This window comes from Synchiropus splendidus, chromosome 3 (assembly GCF_027744825.2).
Source record: "Synchiropus splendidus isolate RoL2022-P1 chromosome 3, RoL_Sspl_1.0, whole genome shotgun sequence".
NCBI classification, from domain to species: Eukaryota; Metazoa; Chordata; class Actinopteri; order Syngnathiformes; family Callionymidae; genus Synchiropus; species Synchiropus splendidus.
In genome coordinates this window covers 30,032,152-30,048,164 of record NC_071336.1, presented here as the reverse complement: position 1 = coordinate 30,048,164, position 16,013 = coordinate 30,032,152, and the positions used below count along the sequence as shown (strand labels likewise).

Sequence of the window (16,013 nt, the reverse complement as noted above, 5' to 3'; positions counted from 1 at the left end):
GGATTGTTGGTCATGCATGAATGTGCGTGTGAGATAGCTCTTCTATAGTTAGTGATTCTCAGCAACAAAGCTGGAACGATCAGACTAATACGGGTTAAGAAATGTATATCGCTCATCAGTGACAGACAACTGAGTTTCATGTTGAGGACAATCCAAACAAAAGTCCAAAATACTAGTTACCTGGATGTAACTCCAGTGCTGCGAGTACATACGACGCCCTCTAACGGACTTCGCACTTAGCACTTATAAGGCATCGCCTTTGCCCTGAAAGATCTTTAACATACTCTCCACCCAAATGAGGGACGGGGTAGCACCTTGCCCCGCATGCCTCACTTTTCTCAGGGATGAGCACCTGCGGCGACAAAGCTTTATATTTTCAGACCAGTTTGCAAACATTAGCTATGAACTCCAGGTCCCGAACGAAACACCAGAGTTTTCAGAGTAATCCAACAACCAGTGGAGATGGTTTCTACATGTTATTAGAGTGAGATAAATCCTAAACTAGATGTGGAGATGACATGAGCAAGTGACTTCCAGTCAGAAGGTACGTACAGGTAGGTACAGGAAGACCGTTCTCCGAAAAAGAAGCTTAAAGAAGCAGGTCTTCATCATCCTCCCAACGCTCTCCATTCTTAGTACTGAGTGCTCACTCTCACCAGTCCAAAACTCACATTCCAACTTCATTTCGTCTCCATTTCTGTGTTGACATAATTTGTTTTGAGCCCTTGTTAGAGTCCCAAAGTTGGTTTGAATTCTGAATTGGCTTCTGCTAGTGCTGGGCTTATGAGTCTTCATGGAACAGTGCCTTTATTTTCAGATCCCAGAAGGTGGCGCTCTCAGTTTTAAAATGACATGAGGTTTCACTGAAATGAAAATCCAAAGACTTCAGAGCAGAGAGTGCCACCTAGTGGGCTCTGAAAAGGGAGCATTACTTCATGAAGCTTCATAAGCTTGCCGCTAACTTCAAGGCACCTCGATTTGGGGATATGCAGAGGGCTGGAGCCTATCCCAGCTACTCAGGGTGAGAGGCAGGGCCACCAATTCTGCTTCTCAAGAGCGGAAATGAATTCAGAATATAAACATTAATCTGATACAGAGGAGCAAATGATCTGCTAATGACTTCTTATTTTGGATTCCATGTCTATAAATAAAGGTCTGAACGGCGCAGTTGTGGGGCAATTGTTTGGCCGCGGTATTTAAGGCACATGGACGGGATCAGTGACACACTTGTCAGGATTGGTAGAGAGACCAGGAGAGAGAGCGGCACAGAGAGAGAGAGAGGGAGAGAGAAGGGGAGGGGAAGTCTTCCCAGTTACTCAGACGCTCGCTGCCTACACACTTTGCTGTCCAAACCTCAGCAATGCTACAGTCGCTGGTAAAGTAAGAGAATCCTGCATCCGCTCTGCCGCCCCTCACTCACGGACACACACTTGGTAAGTAGCGCCGTCGCTGCTGTTGTGTCTCTTGTGTTGTGAGACCCCCGGTGGGCCGTCGGATGACTAGATAACAGTCTTTATGATCTGTCAGACGTCCAGGGGTAACTTGTTGTTGCAGCTAAAATGATCCTGGAGGGTCTTTGATTCCATAATCTTTTAATTCCTTTAAGCTGTCGGCAGTTTGCGGCGTCCCAGCAGGGGTTGGCCACTTTTACTCACTGATACAGCAACACAGGAAGGAGCTTAGTGGAGCCGGCTTCCATGTCTGGTGCTACAGTGGGGCAGCTGAATTCTCTGAGGAAGCCTGTTGGCCTTCCACGCCTCCTCACAGATCCCACTCATCACATGTGACATTTCTGGGGAATGAAGTCACATTCGCACCTTCCTCAGAATCCGATCTCACCTCTGGAATATTCCTCACGGCCGTGTGGCGTCCAGACCGGCTCAGCTGACCCAAATGTATCGCTTCTTTTTCATGTTTGCTCCACATATGTTGCCCCACACAGGGGAGTGAAGCCAGCTGGTGATTCTACCGTACGCCGTTTAGACTGACTCTCTGTACTTGGACTGGTTTCCTCTTCAAAGAACGGCTCAATCTCCTGCGAAACGAAACATGTTTATGCTTATTGTAAAGGCATTTCTTCGTCGATAATTGAACGCTAGCAAAGGACCCAGTCTTGAAAGGACCAAATCCTTTCCTCTAGTGCCCCCCCTCCATCAATCTAAGGAAGGATCCAGAGGCAGAAGTCTCATGAGAACCAGACACATAAAGAATGGACTTCATATTTCACTCAGTTGAAATCTCACACATGAATGTAAGACAAGCAAAGTCAGATTGAATCTCTCGAATATATTTGTTCAATTTGCTTCTTGTATTTGGCCCCACACAGAGGGCCACCAGCTGCTGAGCTCCTGAACCTCCTGAATGGTGTTTTCTGCTTTGGTTTTCTTGCTATACAGTGCTGGAAAGAAATTAAAAATGCAATCTATTAGGTGCTTTATCAATTCATGTTAATGGGACAGTATAAAATAATCCATATTTGAAAGAAATTTTCCATTTAACCTAATCTAATAATCTGTGACAGCCATCTTTGATAAGGTATGCAAAGTGTGGTCATCACAACTACAAAGACCGTCACAAAAGAGAGGAAGTTTGAGTCACATGGAGGGAAATTTCCATTATTTTTACCTTTTTTCTCCCCATTTATTTATTATCTTATTAGATTTTTTCAACCAATAATACTACAAGAGCAATATGCAAATCTCCTCTAAAATAAAACAAAACATAACAAAATGAACCCCACAAAAACAAAAAAAACACACACAAAAGGAGACACATAACAAAACTTAAACCACAAACAAAAATACACCAGTCTGTAATAATTAAAAAAAAATAAAAATAAGGATAACAACTAGAATTTTAAAGTAATCTGGTATAAAAGTAAAGGAGAGTCTTTCCAGTAGGTTGAAAAATGAGCCCCAGACCTTTTCAGATTTATTTGATGAATTTCAATTATTTTTACCTTTAATACCAAACATATCTTCAGTCAGATCCCCGACACCACAGGCGTCAAACCCATGGCTCGAGGGCCCCATCCAGACTGATCTCATCACCTGCTGTCCACTGACAGAAAAACAAAATATTGAGTTGTTTTACTGCAGATATAAGCATCTATAGACTCCAGCATCTTCATCCTTGTGAAGGGTCTGGGATAGTTCCTCTTCAAACAAAGTAGGCGAGAACTTTAGCTGGTGCTGAGTCAGTTTTGCATCTTGCAAAATAGTCCACCGCCCACAACATCAAGGCTTCGGTTGATGCTTTTAAAACAGTAGCAGAGTCAAAGGTTGCGTCCATGATCAAGCTCTACCAGAAAAATCCACTGAATATGAAGCTGTTTGGCGAATGACTCGTAATATCTCTCAAAATACAACGCTGAAGAGAAATATGGCTGACAGAAGTGACAGGAAACGCCTCAATAGATCTCTATATTTCAACTACTTAAGGATCACAGTCTCAAACTGTATTACCGAGTCCATTATATTGTTCTTGAAGTTGGTGGAATCATCCGTCTGCACTGCTTCCTATGAACAGGAGCATCAATATTTATCCTAAAGATGCTATGAGCTGCTTTAAAGATTCAAGGGCCAGCACTGACGCGGTGCTGCTCTGACACTTGAAATGCAGTGTGAAAATGTTCTGTCAGTCACTGGTGCCAGCATGAGCCTTGGTGTTGCTCTCGTTTCTGGCTGTTTAAAATACGTGTGAAATGTGTGATGTGGACTGGGAACTGGACGAGTCCAGATCAGGATACAGCTCGTGCAGATATGTCATGAATGCTGTTGTGCACCTGCACACTAGCTGGATTATTTACGATCAATAATTTATTCTTTCACAGGACATTTATTGAAGTTTGGTAATAGAGTAGTTTATGTTAGCAAAACAATAATTTACATTCGTTTTTGAATTAGCAAATGTATTAAATGGATATCAGTATAGTAACTTACAGTTAATAAACTTATATCAAATATATTTTTAATCATTATTCCCTTCAGAAAATGCACATTATAGAAAGAGCGATTTAGTTTCATTATTTTATAAGTCAAGAAATGTTCTGCCTCAGTTCACTTCAGTTTTCACGTTGTATCCCACCCTGCTCCAGCAGCATAACAATAATGGCATCTACATTTAGGGTTTTCACTTCAAAATATCAGTGATCATGTCTCCAAAAAAATAAAAATAAAAATAAAAATAAAAATAAAAATAAAAATAAAAATGTTGAATGATTTCATCCTTCAACATGAATACTTGAACTGTTAAATAAAATGTACATCATAAATATAATGTAAAATATTACTTGCAAAAATTGTTACACTTCAAAAAAATATTTCTGATGAGTAAATGATAAAATTATCTGTCACGAGTGATTGAATTATGTAATTTTAACTATTTCTCATAGCAGTTCAGAGACATATTTTGCACGATTCTATTGAGTTATATTTTGCTAATAATGGTTCATTTTTTTGTGTATTTTATGACTGTTTCAATCCTGGACGATGCAGTTTTTAGTGGGCCTGGTCTGCCGGGGTCTGAGGCAGAGTGAGGTCAGTGTACACAGAGAGGGCAGGGGTCAGTGGACTTCCTCCTAAACATTCAGGATTTGTCTGGGTGGACATTTGACTGTGTCTGTCACAGTACAAATAAGACGCATTTGTGTTGCCTTTATCTCGAACCCTGAGCTTGTACTTTTGTTTTTGAGCCCGGAGGCCCTGGACAACTTCAGCTGGCTGCTCTTGGAAGGAACTCTGCTGCCAGGTCTTGCGCTGGTAATCCAGCAGAGATCAGATTAAGAAGGCGAGGCAGGGTTTAGCTGGCTGGACGGGCAGACGTGAAGCACGGTCACTCGGGTCGCGCCACAGCGACAGGCAAGGTCACGCACAGTGCTCCGCGGCTCCAATGGCTTCTGGGAGAAAGTGGAGTCAGACATGAAGAGCTGAGCTAGAAAACTGGTCCCCACTAGATCGGTGATTCAAGCAAGCAGATACATGTTGGTCATCACATGGACTGAGATTAGGATTTAGTGTCTGCACCAGACGGAGGCCTGTCCAAGGATCTGCTGCTACGTTAGGAAGCGGTTGCCAAGAGATGTTCTCCCGAGAGACGGGTAAAGCACCGGCTGGGTGTTAAGTCACAGCCAGTCAACGCTTCTGTCAACACTCTCTAATTCATGCACTTTCACCGGCTCACTCTCCGCACACACAGTTTCAAGATAACGGCACAAAATATCAACCACAGTTTCACGCAATTTGTGACTCCTGAACGGCTTGACCTCACATGACCCCCGCGTCTGCTCATTGACGAAATCGTGAGGAGCCAGTTGGTCGGGGTTGACAGTGAAAACAAGCTCCGCTCTCACTTGCTTCTATTTACAGTCTGGAACCAGCATCGCTTCACATCCGGCGGCTGATGCACAATCGTTCCAGACACCATGACAATAAATTTGATTCTGATTCTGATTCTGCACAGACAGGATTTGAAAATCTTATTTGTCTGACTAGCAACAACACAAACCAGTTCTGTTCTGCCAAAGTTGTCTTCCCTGCTGTCTGTGCTCATCATTTAGATGAGGATTTTGAATCCCTCCACAGAGATCTAGTTAATAGATAATATCTGTTCCCTGAAAGACGACTCAACACTTGTCATTTCATGCATTTCATTCAAGTGCTGTGTCGCAAGCAATAATGAGTTTTAACGTTTTATAGTCGTAAACCAATTTTTTTCTTATTATTATTATTATTATGTTGTAAATAAACATTTTAAATTCATGGAAAGATAAATCTTTCAAACTGACATACTATACAGTTTATTTATTTATGCATAAATACAACAAAAATGCACAACAAAATCAACACTTATATTATGGTTCTTATTATTTTCTTCATAGAATTTGTATTATTATAATTCTTATCACAATATATACTCTTTTACATTTTGTACAGAGGAAAAATTAATTGAATTAAGCATAAAAACGAATTTTGAAATGGAAATAAAATCTAAATGTAAATTTCCATGTCATATTCCTTTTAGTTCGAAACCACCGAACAATTATTATAATTATTGTTGTTATTCTTATTCTTATTCTTGTTCTTACATTCATTAAAATTACATGGGGAAAAAAATCTAAATAATGACTCAAGCATTTTTGGTGGTTTAAACCAAAATATCTTATATCTTATATCTTTTTGTTTCAATATATATTTTATATAATCCTGCTTTTATATAATTATAAATAAATAGTTTGCTCCCCATACAACACAGAAAAAACATATATATATATGTTATATATATATATATATATATATATATATATATATATATATATATGTACTTGACCCTGCAGTTCCAACAATATTCTTTACTACTGACTGTATTTGTTTGCATTGCTTTGTGAAGGAAGAGCTACAGAGGTTGTGAACACTCACACCTCAGACAGCGTCCCTTTACAAGACTTGGCGTGAGTGAAACCTCACCCTGGCTCTGTAAACTGGAGTCACATGGTGGATCCAGCATGATTGACAGGTGTTGGTTTTGACGCGTCACCTGCTCCGAATGCACACGCAGACTCTCTCGCGCTCACATGTGAAGCGGAGGAGCTATTTTCAGTGTGATGGATCAGACCAGCAGGGTGTCAACAGGTGGACACGTTCACCAGAGGCGTGACCTTCCCCTGCTTCCTCCTGCCCTTTAGCAAGGCTCTTCACACACCACACTTGAGTTTCACCCACACTGAAATCACTGTCGCGAGTCACTACACAGCAACGCTCCTCCAAGATCTTCCAGTCTCCTCTCAGTAACAATGGCACCACAGTGGCATGTAGCAGCTCACAGGATTGTAGCTTCTGGTGAGCGATGACAAAGAAATGTTGGACCCTCCGTGGAGACCATTTTCTGAGACCTTGGAGTAGCTTCGACTCTATAGCGCCATCACTCACAAGCTGAATCTCACCTCGTAGTTGCCATGAACCAGCCCTGACTGTATTCAACATTTCCGCCCTTATAGCGGCGAACGGTGTGTCCGGCCTGAGTGAGGGTCCACATCATCATCAGTTCTCCTTCCTAGCTGAACCTGGAGTTTCCCCGGTGCATTTCACAGTGCAGCTGTGTGGGATCCCTGGCTTCACCCTCCACACTTACACAATCTCCAGCATTTCCGCCGCCGGTGGACCATCATCGATGGAGCTAATGTCCTTAACTGGCTGTTTTCCCTCTGAGCTCCATTGTTCGCGGGACGAAATGTAACCGGACCGAGGGTCATTTTCCTTTTGTTCATGAACAAACACGGCAGGCTTTTGTCCCTTCCTCCCACGTTCACTAGATTCCTGCCAAAAATACTCAGCCCAGCGTCACGTGGGCTACTGAGACTCAGCTGAGTTTGTTGTCGGTGAAGCAGCGTGGACAACAAGATGGTCTTCATGTTCTCTGGTTCTGTTCAATGCAGAGGGATAATACTTCAATATTCATGCCAGTTTGAGCTGCCACTTCCAACGTACAGTGTTGGAAGTGGCCTGGTTGGATCAAAAACCTGCAGCAGCCGGACCCTTGGAGGACAGAGTTGGGCGTCACACACAGATTATCAGGTGCCATGAGCTCATTAGCTCTTGGTCTCACCAGATACTGCAGAAAACTCTTCTGCGCTCAGTATTTATTTAGGAGTAGTGGTAGTGTTTTGTCATAATACCATTTGCTTCATTGTTCACTGACTTTCCCCACCGTCAGACTAATAAATCTAATTTATTTTTTCAGTTGTGTAATTGTTCAATGTGTGGCTGCTTCATGTCCACGGTTGCAGTACTTCATGTACATCTTTAATGTCTAGTCTTTAATGTCTTTCATGTTTGCTGAGGTCCAAAAAAAAAAGTAAAGGCTTTGTAATATAATCTACATGACAGAAGCAGCTCATGCAGCTAGTCACTTCAGATTAGATTTTTATGGAAAGATAAATCCGACAAACTGACAGTTATTTTTTTTATATATAAAAAAACACATTAGTAACAATCATTATTATTAATTATTAATCAGTATTATATATTAATAAATTAATAATTCTTGTTATTATCTTACTATAATTTTATTATTATAATTCTTGTTTTTAAATGTGAATATATGATGGAAATATTTAATTTCATTTTGAAAAGGAAAAAACACAATTTTAATTTCCATTTTATATTTTATTTAATTTTAAACCACAAAACGTCTTCTTCTTATTATTATTTCAACCAATATTGTTATCACATTCACTTTTTTTTTTTTTTCAAAATAGTGACTTCAGCCTTTATGGTGGTTTAGAAGTAAACCATTAAACCACCATAAATAAGACAATAATACTATAATAATAATAAGAACAACACTAAATAAAGATCTTTTTTGCCCCACCTATCTTTTTAAAGTTTGTTTTTAAAAATTAGTAGGGGAAAAACAAACAATCAAAAAAACGTGTAATTGAAATACAGTATATTTCACCCACATGTCACCAACACACTTGGTCTCTGTCAAACAGCGTTTCATATGCATCGATGCTTCACGCCCGACTGTGAGGATCCTACCTTCCACCATTTCCCAGTCGCAACTCTTGTCCTTCTACACCCCAAAATTACAGTTGCTCAACATGAAAACACAATATTTGTTAGCACACATGATCCAGCCTCCACTTTCAGTGGTGTTCCGGTCGATTCCCACCACACCTCCCACCAGCGGCCAGTTTGTAAAAATCCCATTGTTACTTTTCCCAACCCGACCAGACTGTTCCTGGAAGTGAGGGGAAGCTCTGTTCAAATACCACCACAACTACATCCATCATATTTCATCATCATCAGTCAGCGACACATCTATTTCGTCTATTTCATCTAAATATGTGGCTGTTAATCTGCATGACTCGGCTGCGGTTGCCATGGTGAATCGGTGAGCCACTGACGGGGCGTTTATACCCTCGTGCAGCAGGAGCTCCACACGGAGCAGCTTTGGTTGACTGAGCTAACCATGAACACCTGTTCTGAAGCTGAAAACTCTTGCCTGAACGACCTGTGCGGTGGGTTTGGTTGAGTCTGCGTGGCAAATGGCTGGGGTCACGTGTTCAAGTGCTCATCCGTCCCTTCTTTTCTGTCCCGGCAGGCCGTCATGGAGGAAGCCGACCTGCTGAAGGAGCGACTCCAGGCCATTACGGTGAGATCTCATTTCACATCAGTGGAGCAAACTCATCCACGGATGTAGCTGCTGGTAAAAATAACGGTGTGGGCGTTGTGATGTCAGCAGCTTAGGCTGCAGGTTACTTTTCCAGGAAGTGTTGAAGGAGAACTTCTCTGTCTGCATGAGACAGAATCGCTGAGAAGATGCTCAAGGGCTTCACCACAGAGAGTTACTTCTCAGTCAAGTTCTTCCTGCATAACTATCGACTCACGGTCTTGAAAGAGGGAAGGTGAGGGGTCAGGAGGAGACGTGCACAATGTAGCAGGCGCATCCAGGAGGAGCAATTTAAACTCCTACAGTCTGAGGTGCAATCTAGCCAGCAGTGTTTGAATGGTTGGATCACAGAGCCAGGTCAGGAAGCTTGTCTTGGAAAAGACCTTCCATAAAAGCCGAGGAAAAAAAAATAAAAAATGAGGTGGGTAGATCACTGAGGAAAGATTGTTTCAAAAGCAATGGAAGTAAGACACATCACTCTGTGAAAAGGAAAAAAATCTCGCTTAAAACTTAGAGAGCTCCTCCTTCTGCCTGGGAAGTTATTTCACATTGTTTATAAGGCACAGTATGCAATCAAATCAATAGCTCAACTCTCTTGAGTCAACAATTGTGTTGTCGGGGCAAATCCCAGCCACTAACTAGACCTCAATTCACATTGCCACGTTGTCAGTTGCCTGCTCATGAGTTGTCATGGGTTGAGTACCGTGAATCCCGGACTATAGAGTGCACCGGAAGGAAAATAGATATTGTTCCTACATAAGTCGCACTGGTCTATAAGCCGCGGGTGCAGTGGTGCTGTCTGCACCGTAGAAAGGTCAGTGGTGCACTTGGCAAAAAAATGCATGACAAACTGGGCAAAGTTCTGAACTGGAATCATGAACGTCTCCCATCTTTCCTTGACATTAAAAGTGCTCAAAATGTGCAGTTTTTGCCGGCGTGTCTGAAGTTCTGACACCACAGCTGGTCTCACACAGCTGTTTCTCGTCTTCAATCCTCCAGGAGATCCACTCTGTTGGTGGAGCTGTGGACACGCGGGCAAAAACAAGGCATTTTGAGTGCTTTCATGTAAATAAAAGATGTGGCATGGCTCAGTATTTTGACAGCATGACGCTATTTACCCTGTAGAAATCCAAATATTAGCTGCGTCGCTGTATAAGCTGCAGGGCTCAGACCACGAGAAAAAAGGAGCGGCTTATAGTCTGGAAATTTTGATAATCTAACAACATCATCAAGGGATACAAATCCCATTTATCACCACATTGTACCGTATTGTTTTTTCTGATTCCCTGTGCGTTTTTTGCTAGTCTGAACGGAGCATGGCGCATGAGTCCGTAACAAATCCCTCTAAACCCTCCAGGATCCAGACGACGCTCCAAGCACGCCACTAACACGTGATCATCTGCTCCTTGTGCCGCGATGAACATTCGGTGAAAATATCATTGACACCCTTCCATAACTCGAGTGATATCCCCGACAGAGAAACCGCGCAAGTGACACCAGGAACGCACAGAAGCTGCAGCTTCCTAAACAAACTTGGCTGTCGTGAAATAACAATCTCCTCGGAGACACAAAGAGCCAACGGCAGTCAACAGTGCTCAGATTCCAGTATCCGACCGAGCGCAGGAGGATTCTCATTTCCGCTCAACATCACTTTTAATGAACTCAGATTGATGTTCCAGAGTCTTTCGATGTCGGCGTTGCTCTCCTGACATGCAGCAGATGACATCTTACAGCAGGCGGGTGGAGGTGTTACCTCTCACACTCCCTTAAAATAGCAGTTGTTTATCTCAACAAAGCAAAGCTTTTCTTCCCAAAACCAACTTGTTCTTTATGTAATTATTACGTCATGTGATCATCAGCATACAGCCTGTCAGTCGCAAAATAAATAAAGTTATGGATGGATTTCAATGATAATTCCATTTATGGTGCCTTCAGTTGGATTCATTGTGAAGGAACTGAAGAAAGTGAGGCGTGTGGAGGTGTCCAGCACTGGACAACGTCACTGCAAAACATGCAGTTTCCAACATACTTTTTACAGGGACTAGTTTATTGAAAGTGCTCCTCCAGTCCTCAGATCTTCTTATAGATCTGTCCTCTGCTGCATGCTTACGTCGAAAAGTGGAGATGAAGTTTGCAGCAATGCGCTCTCTCCAGTCAATGTCAATTTAAGTTAAAGTTGTCGTGCAACTTTATGAAACAGTGTTACAGTAAAACGTGATTGATCAAAGTAGGTCTCGTAGACGCGCAGAATTGATGTGATCTGGCGGTCTGCACTGTCTCAGTGCTTTTGTTGTCTGTTAGATTGTATTGAAATGGCTCAAATTCCAACCTACTTAACTTAAATATGATTTTATCTTCATTTCATACGTGAGTCACAGACAGTGAAACCAGTCATCTGGACTCAGATTCTGAGAAACTGAGTTGAATTTCAGCTGCTTGTACAGTGCAAAGAAAACCAGCTGCTGATAGAAGCGTATTGTGTAATTATTTAGTTTTATCTGAGAAATGGATCTGTTGTTTAGTTCTTTGTGGTATTATTTTCTGTTTTTAGAAGCTATTTGTTCTTATACTTTGTTTTTCAATTTTATTTTTTTCTGATTTTCAGGGTTTTTTTCAGAATGTGTCTTTCCTCTAAAGGATTTGCAGGGCAAAACCTCAGGGGGTTAGAGGTTCTCATGGGTTTTCAAAATATCTTGCCAATTCAGGAAAAATACTAGTCACAAGGTAGAAAAACAACACAAATAACAGATGAAAAAAATGGTTAAAAATACTGTTATAAAGTAAATTACTCAACAGATATATAAATATACATAAATAAATAAATACAAATAAATAGATAAATAAAATAAAATACAAATAAATTAAATTAAAAAAAAGGTTTGTTTTGTTTTTCTTCAGGTGAACACGCATCCCTAGTTGCTTAACTGGTTTTACAATTGGGAGTGATCCGTGTTCTGACTAGACAGAGGTCAGTGGTGATCTCTCTTTGAGTCTGGAAAAGTGTGTGATGTTGCAGTCCATCAGATCAACCTCCGACCAAATATACCGTTTGTTCTTCCCGTGGTATTTACAGTCCAGTCAACTGCAGTCCCGACTGTAAAGGCCAGTTCAAGTCAACATCAGGGTCCCCTTTCGCTGACTCGGCCGCTAAATATACTTTACAATTAACTTCCCACACTGACTTGAGAAACAAAGGCTGGCGAGTGGATGAGGTCATGCCAGCAGCGGCGGGTTTATTTCCGTCCGTGTGGGTCCAGCTGTCGGGTCAAGGTTGAAGCGTCAGCAAAGAAGACAACAGGTGGAATAGTTTCCGTGCAGTGAAATGTCTCGTCATTGTAGGACAAGAGGAAAATCCGGGAAGACATCGCCAAGAAGAGGCGGGAAATTGAAGAGGAGAAGCTGAAACTGCAGTATATTAAGGTGAGTGAGTTTGTAAAGCACCAGTTACTCATGAAAGTTAAGACGGAAATATAGATTAAACCTTTCAGGGGCCATATCCTGACCTAAGCCCTTGCTGACACAGTTTCTTCAGTAATATTTTTGTCATAATAATGGGGCGGGGTTGTTATGTTACATCGGTTGACCTAGTGTCTTGTCTTCTGGGCGCCTCCAAAGTGGGGTGTTCAGGGCAACAGTGGGGTCTGGGCCTCTTAACTTTGGCTGCTGCCCCTGTGACTCAACCTCAGCTCAGTGAAGTGTATATACTACCAGCCTTCTTTCTTTCTGAGCTGCTTAAAGTTATGAGAACAAACTCACAGAGGCTTTTGTTTTACACCTGGGGAGCGATTCAGAGACGCCTATGTGAGGACCAGAGCAGGTGAGAAGGTGGGCATGGTGAAACCTAGCCAGACCATCAAGAGAATTGTATCCTACAGAGGAGTTGGCCGTGACAAATGTTTTTCTCTGGGACATCAGAAAAGAGAAGTGATGCACTTCTAGAATGCACTTCATTTCTAGAACTGATGAGACAGGAGACACAATCTGACTCTAGAAATGTTCCTCAGATCGAAGAAGCCTGGTTGGGTCGTGGTTTTGATGTGGTGCTCAAATATTACTCCAGGGTTTTTGACTAGTTTGGAAGGACTTTGTTTAGAAAGTAGTTTCTTTTTCTGAGCCCCCTGGAGTGATAGTGAAATCCTCTGTTCAGTTCTGGCTGAGCTGAAGAAAGCCATCTATGTTTTGATGTCTCAAATTGTGTTAAGAAGATCCTCACATGGGCCATCTGGAGGCATGGAGACATGGACAGGTTATCCCTAAATCGTGATGTTTAAACATGAGGATCTGTACATTTGGATTTGGATGACAGATTGACCAACCTTAGGTCCGGAAGAGAACAAACTGTATAGGATCCAAATATATGATCGATACCTCAAGTAAGTAAAAACATAGTGGCTTTTTTCTATTCCTTTAAGTTGTTGACCTAAACAGTAACCTCAGTTTCTTCAGTCCCTTAATGGTGGACTCTGCGCATCCTGTCAAAACAGAAAGACACAGTAGTGGTGAAGGGAAAGCTGCCGACTCAGCATTTTCCTGGGCGCTGTGTTTATTAAACGCTTCTCAGGGACTCTACTGACTTAGCGAAGACATGAATCTGGTTCACTTCATGTACTGAGGGGCAGAGATGATCTCATGATCAGTTTCGAAGCCTCCATCTTGCGCCCGCTGAATGTGGTTCTAAAACAAGCTGCTGTCAAAAGACTAAAAGCTGGGCTCTACACTTCTGGGAAATGATGACTGGAACATGCTAACGCTGTGTGTTGGACTGACAGAAGAAAGCTCTGAGGGAGCAATGGCTGATGGACGGACTGAGTCAGCAGACGGAGGAAGAGCTGGAGGCGATGAAGCAGCAGGCGCTGGACGAGCAGCAGCAGAGCGACCAGCTGCAGAGCAACATCCTCAGGTAACCAGATGCACCGGCACCAGGCTCCTCGCCAGGTTCGCGGAGGCTGCTTTGGTTCATGTTCTCCAGCTCCTCCCTTCAACAAATGCTTTTTAGGCGCTGTTTTTTTCCCTCTCACCTCTTCACTGTCATGATCTCACGAGGCTTCGTAAAACAGTGTCTCGTTTTCAGAGCCCACTAGATGGCACTCTCTGTTCCAAAATCTTTGGAGTTGAACTAGCTTTTCAGCCAAACCTTGCATCATTGTTCATGTGGGAGCGCCACCTACTGCGCTCACAGCCGACAATGACACACAGGTGACTGCTCAGAAAGTTTGTGTGTTTGCTCAGACAGATGAAAAATGAGAGGGAGGAAACCACAGGTCCGACCCAGAACCAGGAGGAGAGATGACCTTGGGCTCCCTATCAATTGTCAATTTGAATAGTTGAAAAGATGAGTAGGAGGGTTGCACCCACGAAAAACAACAAAATATGCTGACAAATAAGAAATAAATAAGTCCTGCCCTCCGAACCATGTGGCCCCTGCGACCAGCTCGGGAGGTTGGACGATGCTAAACCTCAGTGCTGAGCCACTTTCTGATTCAGTCAAGGCACATTGTGCGTGTCTTTGTTTGAGTGTGTGTCAAACTCCAGACAGTAAGCCTTTCTGGATTACATAACAGGATTACACAGCGGTGGATTATTGAGTTTACAACTACTAACACACTTGAGTCACATGACGGCCAGCACAAGTCACACCAGCCTTCTAACTGGTGCACAATAGGGTGAACTCTCGAGTCGTAAAAGTTGTGCGGCAAGTCAAACACAGAACCTCAAAAAAAAAAAAAGAAGGAAACAGGACATGTTAGTAAACAAACACAATAAACCTGCATTATTGCATTTAAAATACACATTAAAAATTTAAATAATTAATTAAAAAAACTGTTCAAATGAAGCAGAACAGAAGAAGCAGCTACAGAGGTACTTGAATGAGTATTTAAACCATCTGTTTTTGTTTGTTTATAATGGGGTTCTGTGGCTTCAACAGAAATTACATTTCTGTTTTTTCACTGATTTCTTGTCTGCACTACTTAAATGATCATATGAAATCCAAATATCAATGCAGTATTGGCCCGACATTCCAATACAGAACCACTAAACCATAAATTACATAAAACTTTACTTGTAAGAAAACAAAACATGAAATTAACCTGATTTCTAAAGTCGTGTACGGAAATCTGAATATGGAGGAAGTTCCTCGCTACATACAGTGAATGAAATGTAAATATACCCTCACATTAAGACTGTTATGAAGATGTGTTGCAACTTTTTCCCCATTTAAAAACCATTAAAAATGCTCTTAATGACCAAACGCACTCTGCAAGTCAATCACTAATGAGGTGTAATATTCTATTATTACAGCGTCATTATGCGTAATGATGACATCAGTGACAGACCGGAGGTCGACCAGATAATTTACAGCTCTGTGTGAGATACATCGACATGACCTCCATCGCTCACTTTAATGAGACACATACATACAGTAGCGAGGGATTCCTGAGGGGGGCAGTAGAGAACAGAACTCAAATCTCACTAGTTTCACCGGCTGAAGAGCTTCAAATACGCAGCAGGTCAGTTTGTGTATCAGTATATTCTGGTTTATTCTTTATACAGATTTATTGTTTGTGTCCACAGTTTTTTTAAAAATGATCTGCAGTGACCAACTGACACGAAGAGCTTCCATCCCAAGCCATAAACAGGGTTTTACAGAACACTGAACGTAAGTTTGTTGCTCCTAACTTAAGCTTTACTTCCTCCGTCCAGGATAGAAAAAGAGATTTCAGACCTGGAAAACGAAGAGCTGCAGCTGTCTGCAAACGAAGAAGTGATTCTGAAGCGACTGAAAGAGGTGGAGCGCACCAACGAGGACATCATCAAGGTAAGGAACCGGGTGCGATCGCAAC

The 16,013-nt window shown here is 42.0% G+C and overlaps 2 protein-coding genes across 3 annotated transcripts in view; one reads left to right on the top strand and one right to left on the bottom strand.

Annotated features, from left to right (window-relative positions):
• LOC128756227 (phospholipid phosphatase-related protein type 5-like) overlaps positions 1-16,013 on the bottom strand; it is a 137,688-nt gene that overhangs the window by 110,248 nt on the left and 11,427 nt on the right. The window lies entirely within an intron of this gene.
• Positions 1,316-16,013, top strand: part of palmdb (palmdelphin b) — a 33,169-nt gene continuing 18,471 nt past the window's right edge. For both annotated transcript variants that reach the window (XM_053860563.1, XM_053860565.1), the window contains exons 1-5: positions 1,316-1,433; positions 9,103-9,153; positions 12,511-12,591; positions 13,941-14,071; positions 15,874-15,988. In XM_053860563.1, the coding sequence (XP_053716538.1) occupies positions 9,109-9,153; positions 12,511-12,591; positions 13,941-14,071; positions 15,874-15,988 (372 nt within the window). In that variant the 5' untranslated portion in view covers positions 1,316-1,433; positions 9,103-9,108. The remainder of the gene's footprint in view (positions 1,434-9,102; positions 9,154-12,510; positions 12,592-13,940; positions 14,072-15,873; positions 15,989-16,013) is intronic.